At 23.9% G+C, this 20,277-nt stretch overlaps 1 protein-coding gene across 3 annotated transcripts in view; it reads left to right on the top strand.

Annotated features, from left to right (window-relative positions):
• LOC129615803 (protein alan shepard-like) overlaps window positions 1-20,277 on the top strand; it is a 160,979-nt gene that overhangs the window by 63,797 nt on the left and 76,905 nt on the right. For all 3 annotated transcript variants that reach the window (XM_055531183.1, XM_055531181.1, XM_055531182.1), the window contains exon 2: window positions 5,914-6,189. In XM_055531183.1, the coding sequence (XP_055387158.1) occupies window positions 5,914-6,189 (276 nt within the window). The remainder of the gene's footprint in view (window positions 1-5,913; window positions 6,190-20,277) is intronic.

Raw genomic sequence — 20,277 nt, 5'->3', positions numbered from 1 at the left:
TATGCGTTTATATACACACAAACTATAACAAGAAACTAAAATTTATAAAACTTAAAAAAAACTGAAATAGAAACTAAAAAATGTTTCCGAAATTTTTACATCGAAATTTCAAGAAAGAAAATATTGAAAAATGTCAGAAAGAAAAAAAAACCTCAAACCATAAGCATTCAACCAAATATTTGATGAAATTTCAGGATATATGTTAAACACACATTTCTCTACATATATATATATATATTATGTATATAATTATATACACATCTAAATTATTTGTATATATGTATATAAGTACATAACACAATTTTATAATAAAATAACAAGCAATACAACTACATAATATAAACATTCATATTATATATATAAACATGTATGTATGTACATAAGTAAGTATGTGAAATATTTTGGTTAACACAGGATAGAAAAGCATCAGATATAGGATATTATAACTGGTATGAATTCATTTCATTTAACTTTATATTTTATATCAAAGGATAAGGAAAAACAACAAAATAAAAAAATAAAAAGGAAAGGATTTTCATGGTCGTGCTTATAACTTTAAGTATATTATTCCTAGTTTATGGGATGACAATTTTTGAGGAAATCTTCTGAAATGTTTTATTATGCAATAAAGATTCAAGTTTTGTTTGTGTTTATGATATTTCAATTAGGTGCTTATAAGCATTATAATATGGTAAATAAAATACAAATAAAAATTTATATGTAAAATTGTCGTTTAAAAAGAAAAAAGATAAAAAAAATTTTATAGTATTCCAAACAACTCTAGGTGTATTATGGAAATTCACAAAAGAATTAGGAATAGTGTTATTTACTTCAGATACAATATTTAGCCTTAAATTTTATATATTAATTAATGCTCTTCGGGATAATTTATATGCAAATTTTTTTAAGTGCTACACATTATTTACAAAGACGACAAAATTTAGAAAATTATATTTGTTTTGTTGGTTGGCTGTAATCATATTTATTAGTTTTTGAAAATTTGGACAGCAATCAAATTATTATTTCATATAACAAATAATACGGAATGCATTCAAATTATGTTTGATAAGTTGTAGAGGGTTATGCGCTAAGCATAAAAATAAAAAATTACTAGTATATCTATTACTAGAAAATAGTAAGTCAGACATTAAACATATATACATATATTACATCACTGCTTTGTAATCATTGAGGAAAAGCGAGGTGAACAACACATTTCTCTATCTTCAATACTTTTGAAACTATTTTTTTTCTTTCTAGGAATAATTTGTTTTTCTAGAAACTCGAAGGAATCACTACAAGAATTGATTTCAATCACCCTATATTTTCATAGTAGGCTGATTCTTTTCATTTTTTTTTAATTTACGGTTGTTTATAAAAAGCTTTTCAAGTACTTTATAAAAAAATGTATACGCTTAAATCCAATACTGCTCTCATTACAAAAAGTTGACATGAAATCTCAAGTTTCTTCAAAAATTTTTTTAAATATACAAAGAATTTTTACATCAAATAGCAGTTATTAAGAAAAATCAAATTTCGGGAACTTAAAAAAATTAAATATTTTATTGTTTATACAAAGATTTTAGAACCGATGACAAGAGTTCCTTAAGTAAATCAGAGTGGTAACAAAATATTTGTAATTTCCATTTAACTAACAGTGTTAGAACAAGAATTAGTACATGAATAAAAGAATTAATAAATATTTTCTTAATTAAAATAATATTTAGAAATAATAAAGCAAAAATTAAATAAAAAATTTAAAATTCGACACAAAATTATTCAAAATAATTAAAATATTAACATTTATTCACTAATATTCAAAATAAGCACTAATATTCAAAAGCTCAATGTACCAGTAGGTACCAGTTACTATACATAATTACACTAAAGTGTGCATAATCAAAACTCATTTCACTTCTAGTACGAGAATGTGCACATATTATGTACCAATATGAATTAAGTAAATTTTTAATAGAAGTAGATAGACAAATTTTCATATAAGTAGATTATTTTATACATAGATAATTACAAATATATGTATAGATAGGTTCTTGCATGAGTAAATATATGAAATAAGCTTCGGGAAGATTTCAATATTGCATTTTATATAACTCAAATTATATATAGGCAATTAACCTGTACACGCATATTTACTTATCTATATATGTATAATACACGTACATAACTCTATACATCATATTTAATACCACTTTACGTGGATTCATTTGCATTAAGAATTTTCTGTGTTTTCTTACTTGTACATACACAAACCTATTTACATATATAACTATACAATATTATACCGTAATTAAGAAAAATATTTAATTTTGTATAAAATCTTAATGTCAAAGCAATTGTTGAATTCCCGTTTGCAGTTGCAAGACTTCAAGAGAGATTTTATTAGCTAAAACTGCATTGCAATAGAACTGCTGGTTTGAAACTGCCATAGATTATCAATATAAAAGCAAAAAACAATTTTATGATCTCGATTTGCGAGCTCAATATTTTAACTGTCCTTTGCAAGTTTACAAATTCTGGTCTGGAGTCAATCGTTTATTTAAATTCGCACACTCTTCGAAATTTCATACCATTCTCAGTTCATTCTTAAGTTTTTCAGTAATTTAAATGTAAAAGTAAAATATAATAACACAAAAAAGAAAAGGCAACTCGGGTACTTAATACTCGGGTATTAAGTACCAGGAAAAATTCATCAAAGGGCTGAATATAGTTGGCAAGTTGCTATTTATTTACCCCTGTCTTGCAACTTACTAACGCAAACCAGATTCTTAAGCTATACATTTATAAAATTTTATGTATTAAAAGAAATTCCTTTCCCGGGAATTAATCTCTAAGAATCCTTTATATATAGAATTGAAATTCACTCGGGGTACGATAAACTATTTTAATTTTTGCTGTTTCCCTTTTAATTTGAAGTGATTCTGAACATATTTTACTTATTCAAAAATTTTATTTTCCTTGCATTCTTTGTTTTTTTTTTGTTTCTTAAAAATGCCAGTCAAATTTTTTTTTTATCTAAAAACAAAATTACAAAATAATAGTTAACGTATAATAATTCCTCCATATGCGCGAATATTTTATATATATATAGGAATATACGAGTATAAGCTACAAATGCAATTCTTTAGACTTGTGACTTCTGTTTAAAAAGAAAACTAGAATTAAAAAACAAAAACTTTGCATTTTCTCCATTATTTTTTTGTTTTTTTTTTTGTTTTTTTTTTCGTTACAAATTTCTTCCAATTTTTGTCACAAATTTCTATTTTATGCATGAATTAATTTTTTAATTACTTCCTGTTGTAATGGAATTATATGAAAAATAATAACAATAAAAGCAGAACGACAACAACAACAAAAAAGACAAAAATCAGAAAAAACCGAATGAAAATTTATTTGCTTTTTTTTGTTTCTTTGTTTTTTTTTTCTTTCTTGTATTGTTTCCATTTTGTCATCGTCGTAACTTCTCTCTTATCGTGTACAATATTCTTTACATAACAAAATGGTATCACGGTTAGTTTGTTTTACTCTTACTATGATTTTGATAGTGTGTAGTTTGGTTTTGGTGGTATAATGGCGGTATTTTGCATGATGATGCTGATGGCAGCAGTGAAGTTGCTTATTAATATGAAAAAAACCAAAATATTTTTATATAAAAGTTCCTTTTTATTTTTCAAAAAAAAAAATTGTAATTTAAGTTCCATAGTTTTTAATATTTTTATTTTTTACCGGAAATTTTTTCCTGTTTTCAGTTTTGTGTATTTTTTTAATTTATTTCTGTTTTTAACTTTCAGTTTTTTTTATTTTTTTTTTGTATTTTTCCAAAAAATTAAAAAAAAAATATTTCGATTCAAAGATTAAATGGGAATTTGAATGGCATAAGTAGCTCTAATATCTTTTTGACATAACTGTGTTGGAGTTAACAACTTTCTTATTTTGTCTTCTTGAAATGTGATGTAATAGAATGGCACATGTGTTGTATGCAAGAAACAAGTATAATAGTTTTGAATTCAGTGTATAATCATAAATGTTAAATTTTAATTTTTTTTAAATAATATGACTCCTGTACAAGGATTATGTTGTACCTACATGTTTAAATGTCAAAATTAAACTTAGATTTTGGTTCATACTTAAATTTGAAGAAAATGAAAATCTACTATCTAGGATATTTTTTATGAAATATAAATTATTCGGATATTCGGAAATTATTGGCTATTCGGAAATACAAGAGCTATGCGGTATTCTATTTTAAAAAGAAAATATAAAAAGAAAAATTCCAAATTTTTCACAGTATTCGTATTTTCAGTTCCAAGCTCTTATTCCTTGCCTTAAAAATCTTAATTCAACTTCTTATTATTGATTTTACATTAAATTTCATTCTCAATGCTTTATTAATAAAAACAAATCGTATTTTTGACAGACATTTTTCAATTTCCACATTTGCCACCTAGGGTCGTGGTAGTACCGCAGTAACTCTCCTTTTCCACCCCTTATTTGAATGAGTCGAAACTCCCCACAAATCGGTCCCTAACCTTTACATCCGTTACAACCTAAGATCCCTAACATTTACATCCGTGTAGTCCGTAGCGCAATCGATAAGACCCATTTCGGAATAACAATAAAAAATAAAATTTTAATAAACGCAATGCCAAGTGTCGCATAATCTTAATATTTTCTAGCGTAAAATATATCCAAATAAAGTTTCACTATTATAGTTTTAATCATTTAATGACGCACTTCAATAATTTCATAAAATTTTCTTTGAATTCAGTCCAAACATTAAATTTTAAAAGGTTAGAAAATTTTAAAAACGATTCAAATATTAACGCCGCACAATATCCAGGGAATGTATGTTAATCTTAAGTAAGTAAAATAGTGAAAATTACCATATTCAAATTATATTTTCGTTTTAAATCATCACCCAGTCTTATTTTTCTTATTTAATTTCGAGACCACATTCTTGCATTATCTCCTCAAATATTTATTTTAAAACAAAATTAGAATTAAAAAAAACCAAAATATGAAAATTTTCTTAAATTTTTAATTAAAAATAATTTTTTTTTTTTGATAAATATTTGACTATTTGTTCATAACAATTTCAGTAATATTTTTTAAAGAAAATAAAAACAAATAGAATTTTTTTAATAGTAGTGCGGTAAAAAAATTAAAAAGTCTCCAAAGTGACAACCTCCAGCCAAGTAATAATATGCGTAATGCTGTTATTATCGTAAGAATTATGACTAAAAATAAAAATATAAAAAAAAAAATAAAAAATGAAACAAATTTTCTATTGAATCTATTAAAAGCTTATACTGAACAACTTAAAAGAAAGTGAAGTAGTAAAGAAAGCAAAAAGTCATAAATTGCTAAGAAAATACTTACAATATATTTTTTTTTTTGCATAAATTTACAGGAAGAAAGGGTAAGAAATGTTTATGGTTTTTATCTGGGTCAAGGCATCTATGTAATAATTTCAAAACAAAAGAAATCCTTCACTGTCCTTGATGTTTACTCTTAAATAAAAAAAAAAAAAAATTAAACAAAAAAAATTTATCATGAAAATAGATGAGGTCATATTATAATTTTCGTTTTTTTTTAGAGCAAATGAATTTATTCCTTTCATGAAAGGACCCTTTATATCGAATATTTTGTTGAATACGCGTTAAGGGTAACCAACCATATGTATACTTTAAGTTTACAATATTATATGTATATGTAAATGAAAAGAGTGAGAGAATATTATTATGTCAACAAAACATGTTTTATGAAGATTATTTTTAATAAATTTATATAATAAATTATTTATTAAATTTTTTATAATACAAATAATATATAATAAAATTGAACAAAAAAAAATAATATACTCAAAAATAATTTTATTTTCTTGTATATTTTTAGGGTAGTGCTACAGCAGCGCCACGTAGCGCCTATCCGGGAGCTCCGCCCCCAGCCCCGGTGTCATTAAAAGGGGCCCAAAGGCCAGCTATGACTAGTCCAGCTGCAGGTGGATTAGCTGGTGCTCCATATAGAGGTGCTAGTTGGACACCACAGGGATACGCACCAGCAGCTGCTGCTGCTGCCGCTGCTGCTGCACAACAAGCATATAGATATACAGCACCGTTACCGCAACCAGCTTATGCTGCTTATACCCCTCATACAACAACAACTACAACGGTAAGTTATAATTTTTTTGTTCTTTGATATTTTTTTATACAGTAAATGTAAATATAAATACTCCCTTGATTAATTTATACATATACGAGTACGTATGTACGTTCAATATGAACTACAGTATTGAATATTTCAAGTCCATAGAATAGTTTTTGATATTGTATAAAAAAATTAGCATCCAATTTACAAAAATTATCACCAAATTCACCTTCTTATTTGTTTAGTATTACAGTAATATAAAATATAAAATCCGAAATACTGAATGTAACTAAAAAGTAAAATCTTTTAAATAAGAGAAATTTACAAAATTTTTTGTTTACTTCAAATATTGCAAAGTCTGAACTTTTTTCCTTTTACTGCCCAAGGAAATTTTAACCAATTTTTATAATTTCAAGAAAAAAATAAAAATTAATGCACTAAATATCGTAATTTTCCCGATTGATAGTTGAAATTTATTTGTTATTTTTTACGAGTGCTTAAGAGTTTTCTTTTATAATAAAGTGTCTTTAAATTCTCAGATTTATAATAGAAAAATAGAATCTTATGATTTAATTTTCTTAAATCAATTCTATATGTAATGCGGGCCGAAAAATATGAACTTCTACAACTCATAGTTCAAGGAACAATAGAAGGCAATAATGAGGAATTGGTAGAAAACAGATGTCATGGTTACACAAAATCAGGGCTTGGCCGGATATATCAAATATCAGTGACCTTGTGCATCTAGCAATAGAGCGAATAAAATCCAACAATATAGTAACCAGCGTATTATGACCGCTAACATCCAGTAGTGGATAGGCTGTACAAGAAGAACAAGAAGAATTTTCGAGCTCCACATTAAACTATAAATGATATAAGAATCTCATAGCCGCAAATAAAAGTGATCCGGTTCTTTTTATAGTGAACTTGTATACTTGAAAAGTTTCATAATCTGTAAATTATTTCATAATAATTTGCTCATTACTTTTACAAAAATTCTTTAAATATAATATCAACTATGCACTCTTTCTCTGCGAGGAAATAATTGAAAATTGCGCTGGAACTCGGTCCAAAATAAAATATTTACATTCAAATAGAAATTATTTTCTCTCAATGATTTTTAAACTTTAATAATACAAAAATAAAAATAAAAATTGAAATGTACCTAATATTTTTTCTTTAGGAAATAAATACTTAAATTATTTTCCATATTCAAATATAATTACTCTAAGTAATATTATAAATATATATATATATATTAAAGTCTTCTGCATTAAAAGCTGTATATAGGTATATAATTTATAATAAATATAATAGTGGAAATGGTTAGAATTTTTATCAAAAAAACTGCCACAAAATACGAAAATAAATAATAAAATAAGTAAATAAATATACAGAAAAAAGTAATCAGAACAACAAAAAAAGCAAGGATGAAAAGGAATATTTTCCCGAAAAGTTTTTTTCTTTTACATTTCTTTTTTTTATCGTGTTTAACTTTGAGGACAAAACCTCAAGCTATGAGTTAAATAAAAGAATTTTAACAATGGTTGCCCATTATCGTTCAGTTTTCCAATGTATATGTACATATATATATATATATATATATATGTATATATATGTGTAAATGTAAATATATATTTTATATTCTATTTGATAAAAATGTTTCAACAGAGTGTCTCGGATCGGAATAAAATAAAATATTCCAATTAAGTTTACAAGCTGGTTTACAAATGGTTTATTGCTTAAATAGCTTTAATGGATTTACATCATTTCCATTAAAAATTACAACTACGTTTTGTGAGTCAGTTTTAAATTTTTTTTGAATAATTATTATTGGCGTAATTTCTTGAACTTTGAAACATTATTATGTTTCCATAACATATGAGGTATTCAACTTTGTAACAAAATATACCACATTCACCTAAAAAATACATTAATTTTCAAATCAATTTAATTGTTTATGTCTCATATTTAAGTATTGCGGCTCCTTAATTCAATCCAGCTTCATTTTAAAGTTTTTTATTTGAACTAAAACAAAAATTTTACAATTGAATTTCAAAAATCAGATTTTACTTCTCAAATAACAAGCAGCCTGTATACGTTTGAGAACTTAATCAGATATTAATACTATAATTATGAGTGAAGTAATATTAATAATATGAACCAAATTTTATATATGATAAACTATTTCCACAACTAATTATTCCCAATTATGAATTTTGAATCAAAATATAAGCAATTTGGTTTTGATTCTTAAAAATTACACCTGATTTTAATATTTGTTAGGGAATTCGATTTGCAGGAGTCTAGGTATAGTGCCAATGAAGGTGGAAATGGGAATCACAAAAGATCCTATGGGTTGACGTGAGAAACCCCGAAGGTCTTCGGTCCCCATAACGTGGAAAACAAATATACTTTGGGCTCCATTTTTCTTCATATTTTCCAATTTAGTTAATATTATTTTTAAATTTCATTGTACACACACACTGTGTAGGTACTTGAATTGTACTTAAAGAGAAATCTACGAGAAAATAAATTTTTTTTTTGTATTACAGTAACTATAACGAATAAAAATAAGTTAAAAGATACTACTAAAGAGGAAATGAAATGCAGAAACCATAAACTTTCTTATTTCAAAGTTTGGCAATAAGTTTTCCTTTTTTTTTTATGTATTATTTCTCTTACTATTATTTTTCACTATTTTTGAGTTACTATGAAAGTTTTATTTAATAAAAAAATAAAACAAACAAGATTTAAAAATTTCATATTTTATTATTACTTATATAATTTTCTTGTTATTATTATTATATTACATTTTATATATATAAAATGATCAAATTGATATTTATTTTCTATTTATATTTACTGTAGTTTTGCAGAACTTATTTTTTAAAAAATATGAGACATAAAACTTGGGTTTGTATTATTTATGCACACCTATACTTGTACATAAAAAATTACTTATATATATATATATATATATATATATATATATATATATATATATATATATATATATAAAAATAATAAAGCATTCGTAAAGTGTTTATTAGGGTTTTCAGACCATAATTTTAAAATATTATTATTTCATTTAAGAAAATATTGATATTTATGACTCTTATAATATAATTTAAATTATTCCAAGTAACATCAATTATGCATTAGGTGGCATGAAATAAATCTGAAATTTAATTAGCTTATTCTTATTTAACAACTTTGATCAGTTACTTAATAAACTTTGAAATTGTCATTAATAAAGGACTACATTTTCTATGACTTTTTAAGAAAAGTCTACTACGATTATTGCTATTTATGCGTTGTAAGCAGTGTTCCTACTCGCTAAAAATAAAATGTATCCAATTTCGAGAAAAAATATATCGAAAATGTATCCAACCTCTTAAAATAGAATTATTGTATTAAATTATCTTGTTTTGTACAAATTAACCCATAATTAATATTAATTTGCTTTATTCCACAATATGTGTTTTGTTATTTATAATAAATTCTTTAAGAAATCACATACAACTTCTATTACATTTCAAATGTAAACGTTAAGATCAAAAAATTCATATGTATATGTTCAGTTGTTGTTGAACTATACGGTAAAGACAATTCATCATGAAAACGGACAAATTTTAAGAAATATGTACAGTCAATGCATTTTCCGTTACAATTAGCTTACACCAAAATATTTCTGGCATGTTCTTGTCTAAATGTTCTAGATTAGAATTCAAGAAGAGGCAGAAGAGGAAAAAATTCGAAAACCGCCTTAGAAAAGCCAACAATAATAACATTTTTTGAAGATAAAGGAAATTCTCGATTTAATATTATTAGCATTTTAACTGTTTTGTAATATCTATTTAGTGTTTGAGAAATAAATGTATCCATATTTCAGCAAAATTTTCAAATATAGCCAATTTGGGCATTTTAGCAGATTTGAGTATCTTTATAGCCAAGCTCAAATTTAAAGCAAAAATGTATTCAAATGGATACAATTGTATCTGTTGCTGATTGATACAATTGTATTGCTGGTTGTAAGATCAGTAAAGATTAAAAATATGAAAGCTCGAAATAACTGTGTCGAATAAATTGTTGGTACATAATGCGTGATTGAAAATAATTAAAATACATGCGTACCCATGATTTCTCGTTTAACCGGTTTCTTAAAAGTAAATTAATCAAAAGTTAGGGGTATTCAATTATTTTATTAATGACTTATTTAAACTAACGTTCATGAAAGAGTTTTGCAGTTATGCTATGCAAAAGTTGTGTTTGAAAAATTCATATAATAAAACTTAGATTCGTCCGTTTAGTATAATTTACAGATTTAACAACATCTACATATTTACATCTTTTTTTTGCCACTCATAATCCATACGTTGTAAGAGTAAGCAATTTATAACAAACAGAAACGTTTTAATATTCTGTATTAAAACGAGGTGTGGAAGGTTAATTAGATTACAAATTACCAATAATATGTGAAGTTGTTTATCTTTATTATCAATTTTTATAGGAATAACTAATTTCTTCATACAATTACAGTACAGGTAGATGACGTCTAAAAAATGGTATGTCACTAGTTTGTGTCTAGTTCGACGAGAAAAACTTTTTGCTTTGATTACGTCATCCATCTATTCTGCACTTATATGAAGAAATTTCCATTAACGTTATTGTTAAAAGATTAATTAGATTATTAAGTCCACAATATTAGGAATAAATTTAGGAATAATAAATATTTTATTACCAAATTATAAAAATTGTTTACACAATTAGTATTTTTTTTTAGATTATTGAACTCTTTCCCTTATTTTGAAAAGCATCTTAATTGCTTATTTTTGATAGCGTCTTAAAATATTTCTTTTTTGGTTTTTAAAACGTGGCATATGAAATAGTAATTTCCGAATATTAAAAGTTAATTAGAATGTAAAAAAGAAAATTATTGGGAAAAATTTAAAAATAAGTTATTTTCAATGTTCATCACATTTCTTTTTGGTAGAAGCGTATTCTCAGGTTTAAGGGTAAATATTTTCGGTTCATTATTGATTTTTGATTTCTCTTTACCCGTAGCAAAACAATTTTATTAAAATTTTTTGATACGAGTATAAAAATTTAACTATATAAAATGACAAATTATTTTCGAACATCTATTCAACCAAAGCACCTCTATTACTGATTTAACCTATTTCTCTTTGATTTCTGTTCCTGCTCCTGCCTAACACAAAAAACATTTTCTACAAAAATAGGAAATGAAGAAAAGGCAACAAAATGAGAAAAAGCAAATTTCTCTCAAAACTCTATGAAAAAAAATATAGGGAGTGAATAAAATGAATAGGTTTGAAGTATACTGTTAGGGATAAATAAAGAGCTGTTTGTTAAATGTAGGCTGAGTTTACACAGTATGCTAAGAAACAAGAGAATTTACACAAATTAAAATGGTTAAACATTCTATGAAACGTTCAACATTTACACTCATATGAATTAAAATTTGTGCATTGGATTTAATCAATATAATGATAAAATAGTAATGCAAAACTGTAAAATGGTTGAATCTGGAATATAAACTGCAAAATTTTTTGAAAAATTTATATTATCAATCTGTTTTTTACTCTGTAATTTAGGATACATTTCTTATTTTCCACGCTTAACTTTATGCTTCACTTGTTACAAAAATTTTACAAATACATAGGTGCAAATGAATAAAAGCTTAAAAATTGCAATTTTTGTTTTTATTTTTGAACCAAATTTTTAGAGAAACATAGTGACCATATTTGCAGTTCTTGTCTTATCACAATGTTTTTGAAAAAAACATATTATTCGAATTTAATCGAGATTTGATTTTTTATTGTATTACTCCTTTGTCTCACAGATATTTGGGACATTTTATAAATATTTCCATAAAAACTACCATTTTTTCCATCCAAAATCCATTTAATAATTCTTATAGAAAAAACTATCACAATATTTAACAATTTTTATTAAATATACGAGTTAGAAATTGGATAAATTTTCCTAAGAAATTTTAGGAAATTTTAGGAAATTTTCATATACCACAAAGATTTTTTAAAACTAGTACCTTTATTCTGTTTTTTCCACCAATTCCTTTACAAATTAATTTTAAGCATTTTTTATAAGAGAAACTTGTCTCTTCTTCACTATTAAAAATCTAATCAAGCTGAGTTAATCAATTCATCTTACGTTCAACTAAGCAATGAATGAGTTCAATATAAATGCGACGAAGCAATGAATTCTGCTTAAGTGCCAACAAAATAATAAAACAGTAAATGTTTAAATGTCATAGTATAATTTTACGATATTGTTAATATACTTAAATTGCACCTACATTTATTTTGCTACATTTTCAAATTTTTTCAGTATAAATATATGTTGAACCTATAAAAATTATAATATGAACACGTGCTAGTATAACATTATCATTTGCACTATACATGTAAGTTTTATAGCCTGTAGGTACAAATAGGTTACCGACAATAATATATACACACTTACATAGGAAACTTATAGAATATTTTACATACATTATTTTATACATAGAAGTAGATGTTGATACGAAGTTATATAAAAGTATATGTAACACAAATTTCAATATAAGGATTATTTCGAATGTTGAAGGAAAAAATTTTACCTTAGGGAATAATAAATTGATTGAATATTGGGAAACAAGTTGCCACGACTGATGACTAAGATTCTCTTTACACTTCTCGTTCTTCTGTATAGCTATATGTATATAAAAAATATAATAATGGTTTTTTGTTTTTTGTCTGTTTTTTTACTGTTTTATTGTTATTTTCACCATTTTGTTCATATAAAAAAAAAAAATTCTGGTATATTATTTCCTTTGCTTTCTTTTCCTATTACCTTATATACAGAATTACGTACATAAAAGAGAAAAAATTTAAATTATGTATTTTTTTTTTTTAAATATATCTAGTATACACAGAAAATAAATTACTATTCTTAATCTTAATATAGTTGAAGAGTAAATCCGATCAGAAAAAAATGGCAAAAAAAATACAAGAAATTCGAAATTGGTAACTAGTTATGTAAAATAAAAAAAAAAAATTAAAAATACTCAAGTAATATATTTTCTAAAATAAAAAAGAGAAAGAAAATAATTTGTAATTCATTATTACAAAGGATATTTTTGGAGTTGGTGTGTTTTTTTTAAAAGAAAATCAGAAAAATTTTCATTTTTACTTCATAATGATAAATTAGACAATTACACATGTAACAAATTGTTTAGGTTATACCTGGGTTTATAAAAGTTAAACATCCTTTATATAATTTTTTCTCTTTTTTTTTCATAATAATGATGAATATGAGCAGTGGTGTTTCTATGTATATAGTATATAAATATAACAGTGTTTCGGTACCGAATCTTTTCTTCCTCTCGTTATTTTGTATGTAGGATTTCGACCCATAGGATCTTTTCTGATTCCCATTTCCACCTTCATATTTTCTATATTTTTATGAATATTCAAACGTTCTTGATAAATTTGAAGTTTTAATAAAAAATCAAATATTTTATATTAAATAATTAAAATTTTTTGATAACAAATGTCAATAATTATCCACCACATTTTATGATTTGTGGTTAGTTTTTGTTAAGACGTTTAGTGTTATACGTGAGTATTTTATATCATAGATGTTTTGAATCAATTTTCATAAATTATATACAAAATCGAATTTTCCTTGACTCTCCTTAATCATATATTAATTCAGATTTAATTAATGGTAAGTTGGTTAATAAAACATTTTACAAAAAAAAGAATATATTATGAAAGTTTTCGGCTCTACTTTCATTTTAGCAGCATGGCTCTCGTTTGCGCTCAGAACGGAGCTTTTGGCTCCCTTTTGTTTACGTGTACTTTACGAGTACGTGCACTACTCGGTAAAAAGCTCCAATTTGTAAATTACGAAAAAAAAAACTCCATTTTAATAATAAGTGTTTAAAGCATATTTTTAATTCAAATATCTTATTTCAGGTGTTTGAATATGATTTAGTATAAAAAAAATTAATATTTTCTGCGATATGCAGTAAAAATTTTGTAATTCAATATAATTAAGCAGTAAAATGCGAAAGAAAATTGTCACATGTCAAAAATCAAATTTTTTCGCTTCTGTATAAGTTTCTTGTATTTTGGTTCAATTTTTCAAGTTTCTGAAAAAAGTTAACAATTTTGACTCATAAAAACACGTTTTTCTCTATAAGAATTTTTTGGTTTGCAGTAGAATGCCTATACTTTGAATGAAACTTCAACTGAAAATTTTTGCACCTTTAAATCCATATTCACTTTCTAATCCATGTTGTGTGTCTTTAAGGTAGACGTATGAATCTTCAAATATATAGTTTCACCATTATTGAATATTAAATTAAAAAAAAATTCTGTACGGAATTAATAATATAACTAAGTACTCGTATCAGCATTAGAATATTAAATAAACATAAAGAGTGTTTTTTATTTTAAATAAACATAACGAGTAGTATTAGAGTATCAGGATCCCTTTTAATGATAAAAGCTCTGCTGTTTTTGCAAAATCGACTACTTTGCGAAATTGTGAAACTGTAGCCCTACTTAGCAGAGAATGAGAGAGAAACAATGGTATAATTAGCAGAAAGTGAGAGTATTTACTTTTAGTTTGTTCTTTTTGATTCGTTCTCAATTCGTTAATTTTGTTTTTTCTGTTCTTATATCTGATTTTTCAACTATTCAACATGTGCTACACTTGTATAGCATTATTGTGATAATTATAACTCTTTTTCGGTGAAACTTTCATTTTGCACCACATGTAGTACGTGAAATAAAGTGTAAATTTAGAAATTTCTATTATGTAGTACCTGCTTCTAGCTAAATACTGTAAAACTCATTATATAAATGAATAAATAATTTTATTTTTAAAATTTTTCACAATTCATTTTATTTAATTAAAAAAAAATTTTTGCTTTTTGCTACAAATATCTGTCACAATATAATTTTTGCACTCTTTTTATATAAAAATGTTTTATATACCCTATATATTATATAGTATATAATATGCATTAGGACTTAAACCAAACGAACATTAATCAATTTTTCTTTAGAACAAAAAAAAAACTCCCAAAAAAAAAATGTTACCAGAAAAAAGAAACTGTAATGGAATAGTTTAAAACCATAAAAAATTCTAATTAATTTTGGTTTTTCCTTTTTTTTTTTATTTTAATCATTAAACATTTGAAATTCTTTTTTAAAAGACCTTTACACAGATTAGAAGAAATTTTTTTGGCCACGTCATTTGTTTTTTTCTCCAATTTATTTTTTTCTTTTTCCTGGGTAGCTTATTTTATTTGTTTGTCTTCTTAGTGTTGAAGATTTTTATAAAAAATTTTTTTACTCTTTTATGAATTCTTTAATTTAATATAAAAATATATTTTAATAGAAATATAAATATACCCCCACTTTGGAGATGATGGTTGTTGGTTAATTAAATTTAAAAGTAAGAAATAAGAAACATGAAAGGAAAAAATTGAACGAGTCATGATCCTGTGACTCAGGGAAAATAAAAATAAAAATTTATTTTTCCTTTAAGATACTGAGAAAAAAAAATTCCAAATTCATTGTATACTCTTTTGAATTTTATACTGCTGTATTGCTTTCATTATTATTCAATTTCAATGAGAATTTTTCCATTTTTTTTTCTTCTTTCTTCATTTTACAAATCCAGGGATTGAATTATTTAAAGGATATTAATTTAAAAACCTTAATATATTATAATATAAAAATAAAGAAGGATTATTAATTTATTGTATTTTCTAATTCAAGTTGAATCATTTTATTTAAGTTTTATCTTTTAGGTTTTTTGTGTTTGTTTTAATTTTTTTACAGTGGAATCTTCGTATAACAAACACCCATAATCATAAGAGTTTTGATGCTAACACGGATATTTCGTTAAATAGAGATTCTCTATATCATAATGAACACAATTCATATTATAGAGCGAATGTTATGCAATAAAAGTTTTATACATTCTGAATTGAATCTGAAACGTTTGCGCCATTATTATGACCAAAAAAAAAATATAGATAAAATATGAATGTATTCATACAAACCAATATTAGCAATGACATGTGAATTGGCGACACCACCCAAAAGGCAAATAAAATAGAAGACAAAACATTTTTTGAGGACATTTAATAGAAATGGAAAATCGAATTTGTTTGTTATATAGAGAATGCCGTCAAATAGAGAGTCGTAATGTAGAGATTTTCTTCTATGAAAAGTTTTTAAAAATGCTATTGCCAAACAAAATTGTTCGTTAAGTGGAGGTGTTCGTTATATTGAGATGGCGTTATAATAGAGGCTCCTCTGTATTCATAACTCTGTTCCTCTGTTATAATATATTCAAATAGAATATTTTAATTTTATTAAAATAAAATTATTTTTACCATATTATTTCATATAGATAATATCAGTTTATATTTAAGAAATGTTATGTTAAAATTGAAAATGATAAAGGAAAATTTATTTCAGGTTTAATTTTTGTTTTAATAATATTTATACATAATATAAATTAACATACATGTTTGTATGTAGATTCACAGTGCTTAATGTATAAATTAAAGAATCCATTCTTAAATTTCTTAATTCATAAATTATTCTCATATGTTTACGGAATTTTTTTTAATAATTTAAGATATAATGAAAATATTTAAAGTTGAACTGCATAGTCTGCAATTCAGGAAATTTTTTATATATTTCAAGATCAAAAATCATTTTAGATTATTTTAGAAATTATTCAGTAAAAATTGTTATACAATCATTATGACTCTTATTATGTAACACATATCTATGCTCAATCAATTTTGGTTCTAAATAAGAATAGGTTGCTAAATATTAATCGTTTTAACTCTATAAAAGAAATTTTAGCCGGATTTTTAAACTTTTCTCAATAATTTTCAAAATAATTATATTAGAAAAATTAAATATTATTTGTAAATCATTTTAATAAATTTTCATTGAATTTCCATTAAACTTGAGATTTGACATAGAATAAATGTATTGTGCCTGCGTCAATATCATCCATATTAAAATGTAAGCATGTTCAAGGTCACCAGAGGCATCCATCTTTGATATTCACACGATCGAAGAAGATTTTTTGAAGTAATTTTGTTTTTTCTAATATTATTTACTTCATATACATCTTAAAAAGTTAACAATTCTTCTAATATACTCGTAATATAAATATAAATGGATGTAAATAACGCAAAACCATTTTAGCTATTTAAGTTCATGATTAAAAACAACAATAAAAAAAGAAGCAGAAAACTATTTCCTTCCTTGATTGTTCATTGCATACGACTCAAGCACGAATTACATTATTTCTTTGGCGATTTAATTAAGTTTGCAAAAAATGTATGATTATATTATAACAATATTGAGAATGAATTTATACTATATTCATATGTAATTGCTTATGCTGCGTTATTATTTAACTTATAAGAATATAAAAATAACACGAAATTTAATAAATTTTGCAGAAAATCGGTATATATTTTATACGATACGAATACTATATGTAATATATAAAAAATTGAGAATAAATATTTTTCTTTTCTGCATTCAATGAAATTGCATACTTTTAGGAACACATACATTTAATCAGACAGACTTCCTAATTTGACTAGCTAGTTTAATTTTTGATTATTAAATCAAATTATTTTAAGAAAATTATTATTAAGCCTGATTTAATAAAAAAAATTAATATTAAATTAAAAGTTTCCAAAAAAATTCACCACATTTTATCGAAAAACCCCATATAATTAATTCAATTATTTTATTTCAAATTAAAAAACCACATAGCTATATATAATAAAATTTATAATATTATATTAGCATATAAATTTATTTTTATATAATTTTATTAATATTTTAAATTTTTTTTCTTTTTAAATAAATTTCTAATTTAAAACCTAAATATCATATTAATCAACTGAACATGCAAATTAAATTTTATGTCAAAATTTATAATATAGAAAATAATATTAAAATAGGGTTTTATTCTAAATAATTTGTAGATATACATATATAAACATAGAGTATAATTGTTATCTTTTATTTGCATATGAAAATATCATTAGATATGTATATCTATTTGTATATAATAATATAGAGGAATACATTAATAATATGTTAGTAGTTTACATCCTGCATAATAAATTAATTTTATTATACACATGATATGTATACATTGTACATATATATATATATACATATGTATAGAACAATAAACAATATTATTATATCCTTATAAACAATGTTTTACGGTTGAAAAAATTTTCTAACTCCCTGACATTTTGATCTATTTTCCATTTCCTTAATAAAATATAAATAACAAGCTGATTGACCTGAACCTGATAATAAATTTTCTTTCATAGTACCGAAATAAAAAAGTATATAAAAAAAAATTGATAAAAATATAAAAGTTTTTTTAAATTTCTGTTAAAAGAAAGATTTCAATATGTATACATAAATAGTTATTTGAATATTTGTTTTATATAAAACCATGTAGTTAAAATATGTAAAAATAATCTGCATACGGATTCGAAATATCCTTTTTTTTTATTTCAGTTATTGACGCAATCTCATTCAATATGTCATTTCCTTTTGCAACTATTATTATTATTATTATGATAATTATTGTTATTATAGTTATTACTATTATCATTTTGAATTATTTTTGATGTATTACAGTTTGTGAAAATTTGAATTTTAGAGAAAAATTATTTAAGGAATAACTATTATTATAATAATAATTAACAGTCAAACTCTAACATTATTTTCATTGAAAAATTTGTGAACATATAAGTTGTCCATTAAGGTCAGCAAGCCAAATTCCTTTACAGATAAAGAAAAATCTTAATAGTGATGGTTTTACTAAAATTTTGTTTATATTCAGAGTATTTAACTTTTATAGAAAAAATTGCATACTTTTGGGAAACTTTTATATTTCTAATATATTAATTTTTAAATCAAATATAAAACAATATATAAAATATAAAAATAAATATATTTTCTGACCATATTACAATATGGGACCCTTACAGAACTCATATGGAAGAAATGCAAGAAAAACATATCATATAGCTTATATAAAAATAAAAAAAATAGATTTTTCGTACTACACAAAACATGATTTCTTAAGAAATAAAAGACTGAAACAGTTCAAAAGATACTGCTTTAATAGTAATCTGCTCAGCCTTTTTTGGCTCTTTGAAAGAATAAGAGTAAAAAATGCTCAAAACGAATCAAGTATGAATAATAACTTAATTTTTAAAGTAAAATTTTTTGTCTCTTATAATTTAATTAATATTATAGTTAATTTTTGATTTGGAGTTATTTATTGAATCAGTCAAAATCTGAGAAATAGGTTTTGCTTAATTTTAAATTACGTCAATGCTCTTTATAAAATTTAAAAATAAGAAATACCATAAAATCAGTACGAATTTATTAATTTTAGAATACACAATTTTCAGATTACGATCTTGATATTCCTGATTTTCTGAAAATCTAAAAAAATTTAATGATTATATTGTAGAAAAACAAATTTCAACCTGGCATTACATAATAGAACGTACAAATTTTTATATTAGAATTTTTCTTGTATTTTACATGAAAAAAATTAAACTTAATGATTGGTTATAGATCTGCTCCAACTGGCATGTGCTCTGTATATATAATAAAAATTTGATTCTTAAATCTATTTCACATATAGTAATAATTTTACATAATTAAAAAAAATTATTATATGTAATTGAAATTAACGTTTCTTGCCTTCATTCTATTATATAATAAAACGAAACCATGCTTTTATGAATATATTTTTGATGGGGAAAAAATATTATAATTTAAATTTAGAAAATCATTTTTTCAATATGTTTTAATTTCCATTTTCATTTCAATATGTGAACACAATAAAAGACCTTATGCTAATTTATTATATCTACAATATGTTTGCGTAAACGAGATCTTATACGATATACGATATACTTATGTAACTTATGTAAGAATTGGAGCCAAAGAAATTTCCTATTCTATAATAATAATAATATTTTTAAAC

The sequence above is a fragment of the Condylostylus longicornis genome, unplaced genomic scaffold (assembly GCF_029603195.1).
Source record: "Condylostylus longicornis isolate FDR11 unplaced genomic scaffold, ASM2960319v2 ptg000148l, whole genome shotgun sequence".
NCBI classification, from domain to species: domain Eukaryota; kingdom Metazoa; phylum Arthropoda; class Insecta; order Diptera; family Dolichopodidae; genus Condylostylus; species Condylostylus longicornis.
Note: the sequence above shows the minus strand (reverse complement) of the source record. Positions and strands in the feature narration are given on the sequence as shown.